We start from the raw sequence: 17,500 nt of genomic DNA, 5'->3' as shown, positions 1-17,500 counted from the left end.
GCCCGCCCGCCTGCCTGCACCGGGCCTGCTTGGCAGACCTTGTGGCCCGCCCGCCTGCCTGCACCGGGCCTGCTTGGCAGACCTTGTGGCCCGCCCGCCTGCCTGCACCAGGCCTGCTAGGCAGACCTTGTGGGGGGGGGGGGGGGGGGCCCCCAGCCCCCCGCAAAAATGCCTGCCGCACCGGGCCTGCTTGGCACCCGCCCGCCCTGCCTGCAACCGGCCTGCTTGCAGACCTTATGGCCACACCCGCCTGCCCACACCAGGCCTGCTTTGGCACCCGACCCGCCTGCCTGCACCGGGCATGCTTGGCAGACCTTGTGGCCCCGCCCACCCTGCCTGCACCGGGCCTGCTTGGCAGACCTTGTGGCCCGCCCGCACCAGGCCTGCTGGGCAGACTTTGTGGCTGCCCGCCTGCCTGCACCGGGGTTTTGCTTGGCAGACCTTGTGGCCCGCCCGCCTGCCCGAACCAGGCCTTGCTGGGCAGACCTTGTGGCCCGCCCGCCTGCCTGCACCGGGCGTGCTTGGCAGGGACCTTGTGGCCCCCCCCCCACGCCTGCCTGCACCAGGCATGCTGGGCCAGCCTCAGACCTTGGTGGCCCACCCGCCTTACCTGCACCGGGCCTGATTGGGCAGACCTTGTGGCACCCGCCCCGCCTGCCGCCTGCCCGCACCAGGCCTGCGGGCCAGACCTTGTGGCCTGCCCGCAGGCCAGCACAGGCCTGCTGGACAGACCTTGTGGCCCACCGCCTGCCTGCACCAGGCCTGCTTGGCAGACCTTTGGCACGCCCGCCTGCCTGCACCGGGCCTACTGGGCAGACCTTGTGGCCCCCCCCGCCTTGCCCGCACCGGGCCTCTTCGGCAGACCTTGTGGCCCGTCCGCCTGCCCACACCAGGCCTGCTTGGCAGACTTGTGGCACACCCGCCTGCCCGCACCAGGCCTGCTTGGCAGGACTTGTGGTACCGCCCGCCTGCCCGCACCAGGCCTTGCTTGGCAGACCTTTTGGGGCACGCCCGCATGCCCGCACCAGGCCTGCTTGGCAGACTTGTGAAACGCCCGCGCCTGATTGCACCGGTCCTGCTGGGCAGAACCTTGTCGGCCGCGGCCCGACCCACCTGACCGCCACCGGGTTCCGCTTGGCCCCCCCAGGACCTTGTGGCCCGCCCACCTGCCCGCACCCGGCCTACCTTGGCCAGACCTTGTGGCCCGCACCCACCTGCCCAGCACCGTGGGCCTGGCTTTGGCAGACCACGTGGCCCCGGCCCGCCCCTGCCCACAGAACCTGGGCCTGCTTGGCAGACTTGTGGCCCGCCCACCTTGGGCCGCACCGGGCTTGCCTTGGCAGGCAACTTGTGGCACGCCCACCGGCCCTGCCCACACCAGGACCTGGCTTGGCAGACCGCGTGGAGCGCCTGCCTGCCTGCCCGACCGGGCACTGATGGGCAGGAACCATTGTTGGCCCTCCCAAACCCTGCCACGCACCGAACCTGCCTTGGCAGACCTTGGTGGCCCGGCCCGCCCTTAGCCCCGCCCACCCGGGCCTGCTTGGCAGGACCTTGTGGCCCGCCCGCCCTGCCCACATGGTAGGGGCCCTGGGCCCTGCTTTGCAGACCTTGTGGCCGCCACCCCCAGCCTGCCCCGCATCGGGGGCCCTGCTTGGCAGACCTTGTGGCCCTGCCCGCCTTGCTCGCACCGGGCCTGCTTGGCAGATCTTGTGGCCTGCCCGCCTGGGCCCGGATCGGGCCCTGCTTGGCAGACCTTTGGCCTTGCCCGCCTGCCCGGCACTGCGTGGCCTGCCTTGGTAGACCCGTAGGCCCGCCCGCCTGCCCGCACCGGGCCTGCTTGGCAACACCTTGTGGCCTCCTGCCCCGCACGGGCCTGTTGGCAAGGGAACCTTTTTTTTTGTTGGGCCCCCCCCCCCGCCCGCCTGCCCGCACCGGGCCTGCTTGGGCAGACCTGCCCTTGGTTATTTAGGACCTGGGCCCACCCGGCCCTGGCCATCGGGCCTGCTTGGCCGCCACCGGGCCTGCTGGCCCGGAGACCTTGTGGCCTGCCAAAAGCCTGCCGGGCATCGGGCCCTGCTTGGCAGATCCTTGTGGCCTTGGCCCGCTTGGCCCGCCCCGTCCTGGCCCTTGGCAGACCTTGTGGCCTGCCGCCTGCCCGCATCGGGCCTGCCTGGGCCGACCTTGTCTGGCCCCGACCAGCCTTGCCCACACTTGGGCCTTTGCTTTGCCAGACCTTGTGGCCCGCCCGCCTGCCCGCAGGGCCTGCTTGTCGACCTTGTGGCCTGCCCGCTTGCTCGCACCGGGCTGCTTGGCAGATCTTGTGGCCTGCCCGCCTGCCCGCATCGGGCCTGCTTGGCAGACCTTGTGGCCCGACCGCCTGCCCACACCGGGCCTGTTTTGCAGACCTTGTGGCCCGCCCGCCTGCCCGCATCGGGCCTGCCTTGGCCAGACCTTGTGGCCTGCCCGCTTGCTCGCCACCGGGCCTGCTTGGCAGATCTTGTGGCCTGCCCGCCAGCCCGCATCGGGCCTATTGCAGACCTTGTGGTCCCCACTCCTGCCCCGCACCGCCTTGCTTGCAGACCTTGTGGCCCGCCCCGCCTGCCCGCACCGGCCTGGCCTTGGAGGACCTTGTGGCCTGCCTGCTGCCTGCATCGGCCTGCTTGGCAGATCTTGTGGCCTGCCCGGGCCTTGCCCGCACCGGCCCTCTTGGCAGATCTTGTTGCCATTGCCGCATGGCCCGCCATTGGGCCTACCTTGGCAGACCCTGTGGCCCGAACCCGGGCCTGCCCGCACCGGCCCTGCTGGCAAGACCTTGTTGGCCCACCCGCCTGGCCCCGCACGGGCCTGCTTGGCCCCGCCCGCCTGCCCGCCCAGGCCTGCCCTTGGGCAGACCGTGTGGCCTGGGCCCCCCTTGGCTGGGAAGAACCTTGTTGCCTTGCCCGCCTGCCTGCACCAGGCCTGGCCTTGCAGACCTTGTGGCCTTGCCCGCCTGCCCTGCCTTGCCAGCACCAGGGCCCTGCTGGGGCAGACCTTGTGGCCTGCCCCCTGCTGGACAACTTGTGGGCCTCCTGCCCGCCTACTTGGGCACGGAACCTTGTGGCCTGCCCGCCTCCTGCACTCCAGGGCCTGCTTGGGCAGACCTTGTGTGGCCTGGGGGCCCCCCCCCCCGCCTTGGGCCCTGCACCAGGCCCTGCCTTGGCCAGACTTGTGGCCCGCCCGCCTGCCCTGCACCAGTCCTTGGGCTGGGCAGACCTTGTGGCCGTGCCCGCCTGCCTTGGCAACCAGGCCTGCCCGCCCTGCCCGGCACCAGGCCTGCTGGGCAGACCTTGTGGCCTGCCCGCCTTGCCTGGCAACCAGGCTGCTTGGACGACCTTGTGGCCTGCCCGCCTGCCCGGCACCAGGCCTGCTTGGGCAGGACCTTGTGGCCTTGCCGCGCCTGGCCCCCTGCACCAGGCCTTGTCCCTGGACAGACCTTGTGGCCTGCCCGGCCTGCCTTGGCACCAGGCTGCTGGGCCCAAGAACCTTTTGGCCCGCTCACCTGCCCTGCACCAGGCCTCTGGGCGGCCGCCTTGCCCGCCGCCCTGGCCCCCCTGCCTGGGGCAGACCTTGTGGGCCTGCCACCCGCCTGCCTCCACCGGCCTTGCTTGGAAGGACCGTTTTGGCCCGGCCCGCCTCCCGCCTCCGCAACCAGGCCTGCGGGGCCAGACCTTTGTGGCCTGCCCGCCTGCCTGGGCAAACCTGCCTGCTGCAGACCATTTTGGGTCCCGGCCTGCCCTTTGCAACCAGGGCCTGCTGGCGAGCCCTTGTGGCCCCCCCACCAGCCTGCACCAGGCCTGCTGGCAGACCGTGGCTGTTCCTGCCCGCCTGCCTGCACCAGGACCTGCCTGGCCTGCACGACCTTTTGGCCCTGCCCGCCTGCCGGCACCAGGCCTGCTGGCACCTTGTGGCCTGGCCGCCTGCCTGCACCCAGGCCTGCTTTGGACGACCTTGTGGCCTGCCCCTGGCCTGCACCAGGCCTGCTGGGCAGAACCTTTTGGGGCTACCTGCCGCACCAGCCTCGGTGGCACCTTGTGGTTGCCCGGCCTGCCTGCAGGCCTGCGGGCAGAGCCTTGCCTGACCACCAGGACCCTGCTGGGGACCCAGGACGGGGCCCAGGAATTGTGGCCCTGCCCGGCCTGCCTACACCAGGGCCGCGGGTAGACCTGTCCTGCCACCAGGCTGCTGGCAGAGGCCTGCTGGGCAACCTTGTGGCCTGCCCGCCTGCCTGCACCAGGCCATGGCCTGGGCAGACCTTGTGGCCCTGCCCAAGCCTGCCTGCACCAGGCCTGTTTGGCCGACCTTGTGGCCTGCCCGCCTCCTGCACAGGCACCCTGCCTTGCAGACACCTTGTGGCCTGCCCGCCTGCCTGCCACCCGCCTGCAGGACCTTTTGGGCCCGCCCGCCTGCCAGGCAACAGGCCTGCTGGGCAGACCTTGGTGGCCTGCCCGCCTTTTGCCCCCCCCTGCAACCAGGGGCCTGGGGCCCAGACCTTTGTGGCCCTGCCTGCCTGCACCTAGGCCTCTCTGGCCATGCCTTGGTTGGCCTGGGGCCCGCCCGCTGCCTGCAGGGCCTGCTTTGGCAGGGCCTCCGGTCCTCCTGGCCTGCCTTGTAGACCTTGTTGGCCCCCCCCACCTCCGGCACCAGGCCTGCGGGGCAAACCTTGTGGCCTGCCCGCCTGCCTGCACCAGGCCTGCTTGGGCCGACCTTGTGGCCCCCCCACCTGGCCGCACCAGGCCGCCTGGGCAAACCTTGTGGCCTGGCCCGCCCCCCTGCCTTGCCTTGCACCAGGCCGCTTGGCAGAACCTTGTGGCCTGCCCGCCAAAACCTGCCTCCTGCACCAGGCCTGCTTGGGCCAGAGGCCTGGGCCCCCCCCCCGCCTGCCTGGCACCAGGCCGCTTGGGCAGAACCTTGTGTGGCCTGCCTGCACCCCGGCCTGCCTGTAACAGGGCTGGGAGGACCTTGTGGCCTGGCCCGCCTGCCTGCACCAGGCCTGCTGGGCAGATCTTGTGGATGCCCGCCTTGCCTGCACCAGGCCTGATGGGGCAGACCTTGTGGCCCTGCCCGGCCTGCCTGCACCAGCCCCTAGTGGGCCAAGACCTTGTTGGCCTCCCCGCCTGCCTGCACCAGCTGTTTGGCCGACCTTGTGGCCATGCCCGCTGCCTGGCACAAGGCCTGCTTTGGGGGCCAAAAAAGGACCCCCTTGTGGCCTGCCCCGCCTGCCTGAACCACCGCTTGGCAGACCTTGTGGCCTTCCCGCCTGCCTGCACCAGCCTGTGGGCAGACCTTGTTGGTCCCGGCCTGGCCCTGCACCAGGCCTCTGGGGGCCGACCTTGTGGCCCTGCCCCGCCTGCCTGCACCTGGCTGTTGCCAGAACCCTGTGGCCTACCGCCTACCTGCAACAGGCCTGGTAGGCAGACCTTGTGGCCTGCCCGGTGCCTTGCACCAGGCCTTGCTGGGAGACCTTTGGTGGTCCGCCTGCCTGGCACCAGGCCTGCCTGGGCCGACCCTTGTGGGCCCTGCCCGCCTGGCCTAACCACCGGCTGGGCAGACCTTGGTGGCCTGCCCGCCTTGCCGCCAACCAGGCCTGCCCTTGGCCCGGACTTTGTGGCCTTGCCCGTATGACCTGCACAGGCCTTTCCTGGGCAGACCTTGTGGCCTTGGCACCGCCTGCCGCCCCAGGCCTGCTGGGCAGACCCTTGTGGCCTCCCCGCCTGCCGCACCAGGCCTGCTTGGGCAGACCTTTTTGGCCCCCTGGCCTGCCTTGGCAAACCAGGCCGCTGGCAGACCTTGTGGCCTGGCCCGCCTGGCCTCCACCAGCCTTGCCTTGGCCAGGACCTTTTGGCCCGCCCGCCCTGCCTGCACCTAGCATTGCCAGGCCTGCCTTGCACCAGCACCTGCTTGGTAGCCCTTGTGGCCTGCCGGCCTTGCCTGCACCAGGCCGGCCGAAAACCTTGTGGCCGGCCCGCCCTGCCTGCACCAGGCCTTGCTGGGCAGACCTTGTGGCCTGCCCGGCCCTGCCTGCACTAGGCCCTGCGCAGGACCTTTGTGGCCCGGGGCCGGGCCCTGCCCGCACCGGGTTGCTTGGCAGACCTTGTGGACCCGCCCGCCTGCCTGCACCGGGGCCTGGGGCAGACCTTGTTGGCCCGCCCGCCTGCCCGCCAGCCCGCCTGCTTGGCAGACCTTGTGGTCCGCCCGCCTTGCCCTGCACCGGCCCTGCTTGGCAGACCTGTTGGCCCCGCCCCCACTTGCCGCACCGGGCCCTCCTTGCAGACCTTGTGGCCCGCCCGCCTGCCCTGCACCCAGGCCTGCTTGGCCATGACCTTTGTGCCCACCCGCCTGGGCCTGCCCAGGCCTGCTTGGCAAGACCTTTGTTGGCCCGCCCTGACCAGGCCTGCTGGGCCCGACCTTTGTGGCCCGCAGCCCCTGCCCCAGGCGGGTTGCTTGGCCAGGGACCTTGTGGGACCCGCCCCCTGCCCCGGGCACCAGGCCTTGCTGTCCCAACCTTTGTGGCCCGCCCGCCTGCCTGCACCGGGCCTACTTGGCGGACCTTGTGGCCCCCCCGCCCGCTTGGCACCAGGCCTGCTGGGGCAGCCTTGGGGCCCACCCGCCTGGCCTTCCCACCCAGGTGCCTTGGCAGACCTTTTGTGGGCCCACCCCCCGGCCTGCCTGCACCGGGCCTGCTTGGCAGACCTTGTGGCCCGCCCGCCTGCCTGCACCAGGCCTGCTTGGCAGACCTTGTGGCCTGCCCGCCTGCCTGCACCGGGCCTGCTTGGCAGACCTTGTGGCCTGCCCGCCTGCCTGCAAAGGGCCTGCTGGGCAGACCTTGCGGCCTGCCCGCCTACCTGCACCAGGCCTGCTGGGCAGACCTTGTGGCCTGCCCGCCTGCCTGCACCAGGCCTGCTGGGCAGACCTTGTGGCCTGCCCGCCTGCCTGCACCAGGCCTGCTGGGCAGACCTTGTGGCCTGCCCGCCTGCCTGCACCAGGCCTGCTGGGCAGACCTTGTGGCCTGCCCGCCTGCCTGCACCAGGCCTGCTTGGCAGACCTTGTGGCCTGCCCGCCTGCCTGCACCAGGCCTGCTGGGCAGACCTTGTGGCCTGCCCGCCTGCCTGCACCAGGCCTGCTGGGCAGACCTTGTGGCCTGCCCGCCTGCCTGCACCAGGCCTGCTGGGCAGACCTTGTGGCCTGCCTGCCTGCCTGCCGCACCAGGCCTGCTTGGCAGACCTTGTGGCCTGCCCGCCTGCCTGCACCAGGCCTGCTTGGCAGACCTTTTGGCCCGCCCGCCTGCCTGCACGAGGCCTGCCCGCCTGCCTGCACCAGGCCTGCTTGGCAGACCTTGTGGCCTGCCCGCCTGCCTGCACCAGGCCTGCTTGGCAGACCTTGTGGCCTGCCCGCCTGCCTGCACCAGGCCTGCTTGGCAGACCTTGTGGCCTGCCCGCCTGCCTGCACCTGGCCTGCTGGGCAGACCTTGTGGCCCGCCCGCCTGCCTGCACCGGCCTGCTTGGCAGACCTTGTGGCCCGCCCGCCTGCCTGCACCGGGCCTGCTGGGCAGACCTTGTGGCCCGCCCGCCTGCCCGCACCAGGCCTGCTTGGCAGACCTTGTGGTCCGCCCGCCTGCCTGCACCAGGCCTGCTTGGCAGACCTTGTGCCCGCCCGCGTGCCTGCACCGGGCCTCCTTGGCAGACCTTGTGGCCCGGCCCGCCCAGCCTGCCTGCACCAGCCTGCTCGGCAGACCTTGTGGCCCACCCGCCTGCCTGCACCAGGCCTGCTTGGCAGACCTTTTGGCCCGCCTGCACCAGGCCTGCTGGGCAGACTTTGTGGCCCGCCCCCGCCTGCCTGCACCGGGGTTGCTTGGCAGACCTTGATGGCCCGCCCGCCTGCCCGCACCAGGCCTGCTTGGCAGACCTTGTGGCCCGCCCGCCTGCCTGCACAGGGCCTGCTTGGCAGACCTTGTGGCCCGCCCGCCTGCCTGCACCAGGCCTGCTGGGCAGACCTTGTGGCCCACCCGCCTGCCTGCACCAGGCCTGCTTGGCAGACCTTGTGGCCCACCCGCCTGCCTGCACCGGGCCTGCTTGGCAGAAATTGTGGCCCGCCCCGCCTGCCTGCACCAGGGCCTGCTTGGCAGATATTGTGGCCTGTCCGCCTGACCGCACCGGGTGCTTGGCAGACTTTGTGGCCCGCCCTCCTGCCCGCACAGGCCTGCTTGGCACCGACCTTGTGGCCCGCCCGCCTGCCCGCACCCGGCCCTGCTTGGCAGACCTTGCGGCCCGCCCGCCTGCCTTCCTGCACCAAGCCTGCTTGGCAGACCTTGTGGCCCCCGCCCGCCTGCCTGCACCGGGCCTGCTTGGCACACGCCCGCCTGCCTGCACCTGGCCTGCTTGGCAGACTTATGGCCACCCGCCTGCCCACACCCAGGCCTGCTGGCACCCGCACCCGCCTGCCTCACCGGGCCTGCTTGGCAGACCTTGTGGCCCGCCCGCCTGCCTGCACCAGGCCTGCTTGGCAGACCTTGTGGCCCGCCTGCCACCGGGCCTGCTGGGCAGACCTTGTGGCCCGCCCGCCTGCCTGCACCGGGCCTGCTTGGCAGACCTTGTGGCCCGCCCGCCTGCCCGCACCAGGCCTGCTTGGCAGACCTTGTGGCCCGCCCGCCTGCCTGCACCGGGCCTGCTTGGCAGACCTTGTGGTCCCCCCCCGGCCCCCCCGCCTGCCTGCACAGGCCTGCTGGGCAGACCTTGTGCCCACCCGCCTGCCTCCGCACCGGGCCTGCTTGGCAGACCTTGTGGCCCGCCCCCGCCTGCCGCACCAGGCCCTGCTGGGCAGAACCTTGTGGCCTGACCGCCTGCCTGCACCAGGCCTGCTGGACAGACCTTGTGCCCACCCGCCTGCCTGCACCAGGCCTGCTTGGCAGACCTTGTGGCACGCCCGCCTGCCTGCACCGGGCCTACTGGGTAGACCTTGTGGCCCCCCCGCCCTTTCGCACCGGGCCTGCATGGCAGACCTTGTCCCGGCCGCCCGCCTGCCCACACCAGGCCTGCTTGGCAGACTTGTGGCACACCCGCCTGCCCGCACCAGGCCTGCTTGGCAGACTTGTGGTACACCCGCCTGCCCGCACCAGGCCTGCTTGGCAGACATTGTGGCAACGTACGCCCCGCCTGCCCGCACCAGCCTGCTTGGCAGACTTAGTGCCAAACGCCCGCACCTGATTGCACCGGTCTGCTGGGCAGACCTTGTGGCCCGCCCACCTGACCGCACCGGCCTGCTTGGCAGGACCCTGTGGCCCGCCCACCTGCCCGCACCCGGCCCTACTGGCAGACCTTGTGGGCCCGCCCACCTGCCCGCACTGGGCCTGCTTGGCAGACCTTGTTGCCCGCCCGCCTGGCCCGCACCGGCCTGCTTGGCAGACTTGTGGCCCGCCCACCTGGCCGCACCGGGCCTGCTTGGCAGACTTGTGTCACGGCGGCTGGCCCGCACCAGGCCTGCTTGGCAGACTTGTGGATCGCCTGCCTGTCCTGCACCGGCCTGCTGGGCAGACCTTGTGGCCCTCCCACCTGCACGCACCGGACCTGCTTGGCAGACCTTGCAGCCCGCCCGCCTGCCCGCACCAGGCCTGCTTGGCAGACCTTGCAGCCCGCCCGCCTGCCCGCACCAGGCCTGCTTTGCAGACCTTTGTGTGGCCCGCCCGCCTGCCCGCATCGGGCCTGCTTGGCAGACCTTGTGGCCTGCCCGCTTGCTCGCACCGGGCCTGCTTGGCAGATCTTGTGGCCTGCCCGCCTGCCCGTATCGGCCTGCTTGGCAGACCTGTGGCCCGCCCGCCTGCCCGCACCGGGCCTGCTTGGTAGACCTTATGGCCCGCCAGCCTGCCCGCACCGGGCCTGCTTGGCAGACCTTGTGGCCTGCCTGCCTGCCCGCATCTGGCCTGCTTGGCAGATCTTGTGCCTGCCCGCTGCCCGCACCGGGTCTGCTTGGCAGATCTTGTGGCCTGCCTGCCTGCCCCGCATCGGGCCTGCTTGGCAGACCTTGTGGCCCGACCGCCTGCCCACACCGGGCCTGCTTTGCAGACCTTGTGGCCCGCCCGCCTTCCCGCATCGGGCCTGCTTGGCAGACCTTGTGGCCTGCCCGCTTGCTCGCACCGGGCCTGCTTGGCAGATCTTTTGGCCTGACCGCCTGCCACACCGGGCCTGTTTTGCAGACCTTGTGGCGGCCCGCCCGCCTGCCGCATCGGGCCTGCTTGGCAGACCTTGTGGCCTGCCCGCTTGCTCGCACCGGGCCTGCTTGACACATCTTTTGGCCTGCCCGCCTGCCCGCATCGGGCCTACTTGGAGACCTTGTGGCCCGCCCGCCTGCCCGCACCGGGCCTGCCTTGGCAACCTTGTGGCCGCCCGCCTGCCCGCACCGGGCCTGCTTGGCAGACCTTGTGGCCTGCCTGCCTGCCCGCATCGGGCCTGTTAGCGATCTTGTGGCCTGCCCACTTGCCCGCACCGGCCTGCTTGGCAGATCTTGTGGCCTGCCCGCCTGCCCGCATTGGGCCTACTTGGCAGACATTGTGGCCCGACCGCCTGCCCGCACCGGCCCTGCTTGGCAGACCTTGTGGCCCCGCCTGCCCGCACCGGGCCTGCTTGGCACCCGCCCGCCTGCCCGCACCAGGCCTGCTTGGCAGACCTTGTGGCCTGCCCCCCTGCTGGGCAGACCTTGTGGCCTGCCCGCCTGCCTGCACCAGGCCTGCTGGGCAGACCTTGTGGCCTGCCCGCCTGCCCGCCCACCCAGGCCTGCTGGGCAGACCTTGTGGCCCCTGCCCGCCTGCTGGGCAAACCTTTGTGGCCTGCCCGCTGACTGGGCAGGACCTTGTGGCCTGCCCGCCATGCCTGCACCAGGCCTGCCGGGCAGACTTGTGGCCCTGCCCGCCTGCCTGCACCAGGCTGCTGGGCAGACCTTGTGGCCCGCCGCCTGCTGCACCAGGCTGCTGGGCAGACCTTGTGGCCTGCCCGCCTGCCTGCACCAGGCCTGCTGGGCAGACCTTGAGGCCTGCCCGCCTGCCTGCACCAGGCCTGCTGGGCAGACCTTGCGGCCTGCCCGCCTGCCTGCACCAGGGCCTGCTGGGCAGACCTTGTGGCCTGCCCGCCCTGCCGGCACCAGGCCTCTGGGCAGACCTTGGTGGCCTGCCCGCCTGCCTGCACCAGGGCCTGCTGGGCAGACCTTGATGGCCTGGCCCGCCTGCCTGCACCAGGCCTGCTGGGCAGACCTTTGGCCGCTCGCCTGCCTGCACCAGGCCTGCTTGGCAGACCTTGTGGCCTGCCCACCGCCTGATGCACCAGGCCTGCTTGGCAGACCTTGTGGCCTGCCCGCCTGCCGCACCAGGCCTGCCTTGGCAGACCTTTTGGCCCGCCCGTCTGACGGCACCAGGCCCTGCTGGGCAGACCTTGAGGCCTGCCCGCCTGCCTACACCAGGCCTGCTGGGCAGACCTTATGGCCAGCCTGCCTGCCGGCACCAGGCCTGCTGGGCAGACCTTGTGGCCCCCCCACCTGCCTGCACCATGCCTGCTGGCAGACCTTGTGGCCTGCCCGCCTGCTACACCAGGCCTGCTTGGTAGACCTTTTGGCGGCCCGCCCTCTGCCGGCACCAGGCCTGCTGGGCAGACCTTGTGGCCTGCCCGCCTGCCGGCACCAGGGCATGGTTTGGCCGACCTTGTGGGCCTGCCCGCTGCCTGTACCAGGCCTGCTTGGCAGACCCTTTTGGACCCCGCCCGTCTGCGGCACCAGGCCTGCTGGGCAGGACCTTGTGGCTGCGCCCTGCCGGCACCAGGGCTGTTTGGCCGACCTTGTGGCCTGCCCTCCTGCCTGCACAGGCCTGCTTGGGCAAACCAGTGCCCGGCCCCCCCACCTGCCTGCACCAGGCCTGCTTGGCAAAACCTTGTGGCTGCCAGCCTGCCTGCACCAGGCCTGCTGGGCAGACCTTTGGCCTGCCCGCCTTTTCCTGCGCCCCAGGCCTGCTGGGCAGACCTTGTGCCTGCCCGCCTGCCGTCACCAGGGCCTGTTTGGCCGACCTTGTGGCCTGCCTACCTGCCTGCACCAGGCCTGCTTGGCAGACCTCTGTGGGCCCCCCACCTGCCTGCACCAGGCCTGCTTGGCAAACCTTGTGGCCTGCCCGCTGCCTGCACCAGGGCCTTGCTGGGCAGACTTGTGGCCCTGCCCGCCTGCCGCACCAGGCCTGCTGGGCAGGGACTGGTGGCCTGCCCGCCTGCCTTCACAGGCCTGCTGGGCAGACCTTGTGGCCTGCCCGCCTCTGCCTGCACCAGGCCTTCTGGGCAGACCTGTGGCCTGCCCGCCTGCCTGCACCAGGCCTAGTGCCGACCTTGTGGCCTGCCCGCTGCCTGCACCAGGCCTGTTTGGCCGACATTGTGGCCTGCCGCCCTGCCTGCACCAAGGCCTGCTTGGGGCAACCTTGTGGCCTGACCCGCCTGCCTGCACCAGGCCTGCTTGGCAGGACCTTGTGGCCTGCCCGCCTGCCTGCACCAGGCCTGCTGGGCAGACCTTGCGGCCTGCCCGCCTGCCTGCACCAGGCCTGCTGGCCGACCTTGTGGCCTGCCCGCCTGCCTGCACCAGGCCGCTTGGCAGACCTTGTGGCCTGCCCGCCTACCTGCACCAGCCTGTGGGCCGACCTTGTGGCCAGCCCGCGTGCCTGCACCAGGCCTGCTGGGCAGACCTTGTTTCCTGCCGCCTGCCTGCACCAGGCCTGCTGGGGCCGACCTTGTGGCCTGCCCGCCTGCCTGCACCAGGCCTGCTGGGCAGACCCTTGTGGCCTGCCCGCCTGCCTGCACCAGTCTGCTGGGCAGAACCTTTTGGCGGTCCTGCCCACCTTGCCTGCACCAGGCCTGCTGGGGCCAGACCTTGTTTGGCCATGCCCGCCCATGCCTGCACCAGCGGCCTGTTTGGCCAGACCTTGTGGCCTGCCCGCCTGCCTGCACCAGGCCTGCTTTCGGCCGGACCTTGTGGCCTGCCCGCCTGCCTGCACCAGGGCCTGTTTGGCCGACCTTGTGGCCTGCCCGCCTGCCTGCACCAAGGCCTGTGCTGGGCAGAACCTTGTGGCTTGCCGGCCATGCCTGCACCAGGCCTGCTGGGCAGGAACCTTGTGGCCTGCCCGCCTGCCTGCCACCAGGCCTGCCTTGGCCGAACCTTGGGGGGGTGGGCCCTGCCCGACCTGCCTCTACCAGCCAGGCCTATGGGCAGACCTTGTGGCCTGCCCGCCTGCCTGCACCAAGGCCTGGGGCTGAGGCAGCCCTTGGTGGCCTGCCCTGCCTGCCTGGCACCAGGCCTGCTGGGCTGAACCTTGTGGCCTGACCCCCTGCCTGCCGGCACCCAGGCCTGCTGGGCAGACCATTGTGGCCTGCCCGCCTGCCTGCACCCAGGGCCTGCTGGGCAGGAACCTTTGGGCCTGCCCGCCATGCCTGCACCAGGCCTGTTTTTGGCCGGGGAACCTTGTGGCCCTGCCCGCCTGCCTGCAACCAAAAGGCCTGCTTTTGGCAGACCTTGTTTTGGCCTTCCCGCCTGCCTGCACCACCAGGCCCTGCTGGGCAGACCTTGTGGCTTCCTGGCCCGTCCCTGCCTTGCACCAGGCCTGCTGGGCAGACCATTGTGGACCTGCCAGCCTGATGCACCATGGCCAGCTCCTTGGCAGACCTTGTGGGCCATGCCCGCCTGCCTGCACCAGGGCCTGTTTGGCCGACCTTGTGGCCTGCCCGCCTGCCTGCCACCAGGCCTGCTTGGCCGACCTTGTGGCCTGCCGCCTGCCTGCACCAGGCCTGCTTGGCCGACCTTGTGGCCTGCCCCGCCCGCCTGCCGCACCAGGCCTGCTGGGCAGACCTTTTTGGCCTGCCCACCTGCCTGCACCAAGGCCTGCTGTCAGACCTTGTGGCCTGCCCGCCTGCCTGCACCAGGCCTGTTTGGCGACCCTTGTGGCCTGCCCGCCTGCCTGCACCAGGCAATGCTTGGTCGACCTTGTGGCCTGCCCGACTGCCTGGCACCGGCCCACCTGTTTGGCCGACCTTGTGGCCCCCTTTACAAGGCCTGCCTGGGGGCACCAGGCCTGTGGCTGACCTTGTGGCCTGCCTGCCGCCTCAAGGCCTGACTGGGCAGACTGGGCCCGCCCGCCGCCTGCCACCGGCCCGCCTTGGCAACCTTGTGGCCTGCCCGCCTGCCTGCACCAGGCCTGCTTGGCAGACCTTTGTGGCCTGCCCGCCTGCCCTGCACCAGCTGCTTGGGCAGACCTTGTGGCCTGCCCGCCTGCCTGCACCAAGGCCTGTGGGCAGACCTTTTGGCCTGCCCCGCCTTGCCTGCACCCGGCCTGCGGGCAGACCTTGTGGGGGGGGCCTGGGGGGGCCCCCCGCCTGCCTGCACCAGGCCTGCTGGGGCAGACCTTGTGCCTGCCCTGCCCTGCCTCACCAGGGCCTGTTTGGCCGACCTTGTGCCTGCCCGCCTGCCTGCCACCACCGCTGGCAGACCTTTGTGGCTGCCCGCCTGCCTGCACCAGGCCTGCTGTCAGCCTTCCTGGCCTGACCCGCCTGCCTGCTTACAGCCTGCTGCCCGTCAGACCTTGTGGCCTGCCCGCCTGCCTGCACCAGGCCTGCTTGGCCGACCGTGGCCTGCCCCGCCTGCCTGCAACAGGCCTGTTTGGCCGACCTTGTGGCCTGCCCGCCTGCCTGCACCAGGCATGCTGGGCAGACCTTGTGGCCTGCCCGCCTGGCCTGCACCAGGCCTGCTGGCAGACCTTGTGGCCTAACCCGCCTGCCTGCACCCAGGCCTGATGGGCAGACCTTGTGGCCTGCCGCCTGCCTGCACCAGGCCTGCTTGGCAGACCTTGTGGCCTGCCCGCCTGCCTCCTGCCAGGCCTTTTTGGCCGACCTTGTTGGCCCGCGCCTGCCTGCCAGCACCAGGCCGCTTGGCGACCTGGCCTGGCCCGCCCACCTGCCTGCACCAGGCCTGTTTGGGCGACCTTTTGGTGGCCTCCCCCTTGGCCTGCACCAGGCTGTTGGCAGACCTGTGGCCTGCCCGCCTGCCTGCACCAGGCCTGCTTTGGGCCAGACCTTGTGGCCTGCACGCCTGCCTGCACCAGGCCTGCTGGCAGACCTTGCCTGCCTGCACCCGCCTGCCTGCACCAGGCTTGCTTGCAGACCTTGTGGCCTGCCCTGCCTGCCTGCACCAGGCTTGCTTGGGAGCAGAATAGTTACCTTGGTCGACCTGACCCGCCTGCCTGCACCAGGCCTGCTGGGCAGACCTTGCGGCCTGCCCGCCTGCCTGCACCAGGCCTGCTGGGCAGACCTTGTGGCCTGCCCGCCTGCCTGCACCAGGCCTGCTGGGCAGACCTTGTGGCCTGCCCTGCCTGCCTGCACCAGGCCACTGCTTGGCCAGACCTTGTGGCCTGCCCGCCTGCCTGCACCAGGCCTGCTTTGGGCGACCTTGTGCCTCCCGCCGCCCGCCTGCCTGCCACCAGGCCAAGGCCTTGGCAGACCTTGTTGGCCATGCCGCCTGCCTGCACCAGGCCAACTTGGCAGACCTTGTGGCCTGCCCGCCTGCCTGCACCAGGCCTGCTTGGCAGAACCATTGTGGCCTGCCCGCCTGCCTGCACCAGCCTGCCTGGGCAGACCTTGTGGCCTGCCGCCTGCCTGCACCAGGCCTGCTGGGCAGACCTTGTGGCCTCCCGCCTGCCTGCACCAGGCCTGCTGGGCAGACCTTGCGGCCTGCCCGCCTGCCTGCACCAGGCCTGCTGGGCAGACCTTGTGGCCTGCCCGCCTGCCTGCACCAGGCCTGCTGGGCAGACCTTGTGGCCTGCCTGCCCGCCTGCCTGCACCAGGCCTGCTGGGCAGACCTTGTTTTCGCCCTGCCCGCCCCCTGCCTGCACCAGGCCCTGCTGCAGAACCCTTGTGGCCTGCCCGCCTGCCTGCAACCAGGCCTGCTTGGCCGACCTTGTGGCCTGCCCCGCCTGCCTGCACCAGGCCTTGCTGGGGGCAGACCTTGTGGCCTGCCCGCCTGCCCTGCACCAGGCCTGCTTGGCCGACCTTGTGGCCTACCTGCCTGCCTGCACCAGGCCTGCTGGCAGACCTGTGGCCTGCCGCCCACCTGCCTGCACCAGGCCTGCTGGGCAGACCGTTTTGGCCCGCCCGCCTGCCTGCAACCAGGCCTGCTGGCAGACATTGTGGCCGCCCGCCCTGCCATGCACCAGGCCTGCTGGGCGAACCTTGTGGCCCGCCCGCCTGGCCTGCACCAGGCCTGCTGGGCAGACCTTTTGGCCCGCCCGACGCCTGCACCCCAGGCTGCCTGGGCGGACATTGTGGCCCGCCGCCTGCCTGCACCAGCCCTGATGGGCAGACCTTGTTGGCCCGGCCCGCCCCCCTGCCTGCACCAGGCCTGCTGGGCAGACCTTGTTGGCCCGCCCGCCTGCCTGCACCAGGCCTGCTGGGCAGACCTTGTGGCCGTCCGCCTGCCTGCACCAGGCTGCTGGGCAGACCTTGTGGCCCAGCCCGCCTGCCTGCACCAGGCCTGCTGGGCAGACCTTGTGGCCCGCCCCGCCTGCCTGCACCAGGCCTGCTGGGCAGACCTTGCGGCCTGCCCGCCTGCCTGCACCAGGCCTGCTGGGCAGACCTTGCGGCCTGCCCGCCTGCCTGCACCAGGCCTGCCACGGCAGACCTTGTGGCCCGCGCCCGCCTGCCTGCCACCAGGCCTGCTGGGCAGACCTTGTGGCCCGCCCGCCTGCCTGCCACCACCCCGGCCTGCTGGGCAGACCTTGTGGCCCGCCTGCCTTTCCTGGCACCAGGCCTGCTTGGCAGACCTTGTGCCTGAACACCTGCCTTGCACCAGGCCTGCTTGGCAGACCTTGTGGCCTGCCCGCCTGCCTGCACCAGGCCTGCTTGGCAGACCTTGTGGCCCGCCTGCCTGCCTGCACCAGGCCTGCTTGGCAGACCTTGTGGCCCGCCCGCCTGCCTGCACCAGGCCTGCTGGGCAGACCTTGTGGCCCGCCCGCCTGCCTGACCAGGCCTGCCTGCCTGGCAACCTTGTGGCCCGCCTGCCATGCCTCACCAGGGCTGCTGGGCAGACCTTGGCCACCTTGTGGCCCACCTGCCTGCCTGCACCAGGCCTGCTGGGCAGACTTGTGGCCCGCCGCCTGCCTGCACCAGGCCTGCTGGGCAGACCTTGGTGGCCGCCTGCCTGCCTGCACCCAGGCACCTGCTGGGCAGACCTTGTGGCCGACGCACCAGGCCTGCTGGGCAGACCTTGTGGCCCACCCGCCCGTATCGGGCTGGCTGGCGGCGGCGGGCCTTGCCCGCCGCCCTTGCAAACAGAAACCCTGTCGTTTGTCTTAGAACTAGAATATGCCACTGAATCCTTTCAATTCTCCTGGGGCTTCTCTCAAGGAACCTCTGTGCCTTTTGTTGGCACTCCACTATTTCCCCCCTCCTTCTCTGAATCCTTT

At 71.3% G+C, this 17,500-nt stretch overlaps 6 protein-coding genes across 6 annotated transcripts in view; 4 read left to right on the top strand and 2 right to left on the bottom strand.

Moving 5' to 3' along the window:
- The window catches only part of LOC135226041 (uncharacterized), a 1,170-nt gene extending 1,050 nt beyond the window's left edge, over positions 1-120 (top strand). The window contains exon 1 of the mRNA XM_064265519.1: positions 1-120. This exon is cut by the window's left edge and continues 1,050 nt beyond it. Coding sequence (XP_064121589.1) covers positions 1-120 — 120 coding nt within the window.
- A 48-nt stretch (positions 121-168) lies between these two features.
- On the top strand, positions 169-1,437 carry LOC135226040 (basic proline-rich protein-like). Its single transcript, XM_064265518.1, has one exon. The coding sequence runs from the start codon at positions 169-171 to the stop codon at positions 1,435-1,437; it is 1,269 nt and encodes a 422-aa protein (XP_064121588.1).
- Positions 1,438-2,735: 1,298 nt separating this feature from the next.
- LOC135226039 (basic proline-rich protein-like) lies at positions 2,736-5,664 on the top strand. The gene is made up of 2 exons (XM_064265517.1): positions 2,736-4,199; positions 4,327-5,664. Exons 1-2 carry the CDS (start codon positions 2,736-2,738, stop codon positions 5,662-5,664), a joined length of 2,802 nt encoding a protein of 933 aa, XP_064121587.1.
- LOC135226038 (proline-rich protein 36-like) lies at positions 5,661-10,315 on the top strand. Its single transcript, XM_064265516.1, has 4 exons — positions 5,661-6,770; positions 7,623-7,847; positions 8,062-8,622; positions 8,756-10,315. The coding sequence occupies exons 1-4, from the start codon at positions 5,661-5,663 to the stop codon at positions 10,313-10,315; spliced, it is 3,456 nt and encodes a 1,151-aa protein (XP_064121586.1).
- Positions 10,316-10,351: 36 nt separating this feature from the next.
- Positions 10,352-13,134, bottom strand: LOC135226037 (fibroin heavy chain-like). The gene is made up of 5 exons (XM_064265515.1): positions 12,684-13,134; positions 12,146-12,554; positions 11,098-12,051; positions 10,772-10,996; positions 10,352-10,670 (listed from the first exon to the last, which is right to left on the bottom strand). Exons 1-5 carry the CDS (start codon positions 13,132-13,134, stop codon positions 10,352-10,354), a joined length of 2,358 nt encoding a protein of 785 aa, XP_064121585.1.
- A 1,468-nt stretch (positions 13,135-14,602) lies between these two features.
- Positions 14,603-17,500, bottom strand: part of LOC135226036 (collagen, type I, alpha 1b-like) — a 31,660-nt gene continuing 28,762 nt past the window's right edge. Inside the window, exons 3-7 of the mRNA XM_064265513.1 lie at positions 17,011-17,358; positions 16,717-16,873; positions 15,875-16,482; positions 15,372-15,562; positions 14,603-15,226 (exon numbers count right to left, since the gene is read on the bottom strand). Of these exons, the coding sequence (XP_064121583.1) occupies positions 14,603-15,226; positions 15,372-15,562; positions 15,875-16,482; positions 16,717-16,873; positions 17,011-17,358 (1,928 nt within the window). The remainder of the gene's footprint in view (positions 15,227-15,371; positions 15,563-15,874; positions 16,483-16,716; positions 16,874-17,010; positions 17,359-17,500) is intronic.

Source organism: Macrobrachium nipponense, chromosome 14, assembly GCF_015104395.2.
Source record: "Macrobrachium nipponense isolate FS-2020 chromosome 14, ASM1510439v2, whole genome shotgun sequence".
NCBI classification, from domain to species: Eukaryota; Metazoa; Arthropoda; class Malacostraca; order Decapoda; family Palaemonidae; genus Macrobrachium; species Macrobrachium nipponense.
Note: the sequence above shows the minus strand (reverse complement) of the source record. Positions and strands in the feature narration are given on the sequence as shown.

What these genes read in the sequence shown, in the direction of transcription:
- LOC135226040 (XM_064265518.1), top strand. Translation starts at nt 169, where the DNA reads ATGCCTGCCGCACCGGGCCTGCTTGGCACCCGCCCGCCCTGCCTGCAA.
- LOC135226039 (XM_064265517.1), top strand. Translation starts at nt 2,736, where the DNA reads ATGGCCCGCCATTGGGCCTACCTTGGCAGACCCTGTGGCCCGAACCCG. An exon ending in TGCCTACACCAGGGCCGCGG is followed by an intron (nt 4,200 to 4,326) that starts GTAGACCTGTCC and finishes TGCCTGCACCAG; the next exon opens with GCCTGTTTGGCCGACCTTGT.
- LOC135226038 (XM_064265516.1), top strand. Translation starts at nt 5,661, where the DNA reads ATGACCTGCACAGGCCTTTCCTGGGCAGACCTTGTGGCCTTGGCACCG. An exon ending in GCCTGCACCAGGCCTGCTGG is followed by an intron (nt 7,848 to 8,061) that starts GCAGACTTTGTG and finishes TGCCTGCACCAG; the next exon opens with GCCTGCTTGGCAGACCTTGT. An exon ending in GCCTGCACCGGGCCTGCTTG is followed by an intron (nt 8,623 to 8,755) that starts GCAGACCTTGTG and finishes CTGCCTGCACAG; the next exon opens with GCCTGCTGGGCAGACCTTGT.
- LOC135226037 (XM_064265515.1), bottom strand. Translation starts at nt 13,134, where the DNA reads ATGGCCGGCAAGCCACAAGGTTCTGCCCAGCACAGGCCTTGGTGCAGG. An exon ending in GCCACAAGGTCGGCCCACAG is followed by an intron (nt 12,555 to 12,683) that starts GCTGGTGCAGGT and finishes TCTGCCCAGCAG; the next exon opens with GCCTGGTGCAGGCAGGCGGG. An exon ending in GCCAAGCAGGCCTGGTGCAG is followed by an intron (nt 12,052 to 12,145) that starts GCAGGTGGGGGG and finishes TGGTGACGGCAG; the next exon opens with GCGGGCAGGCACAAGGTCTG.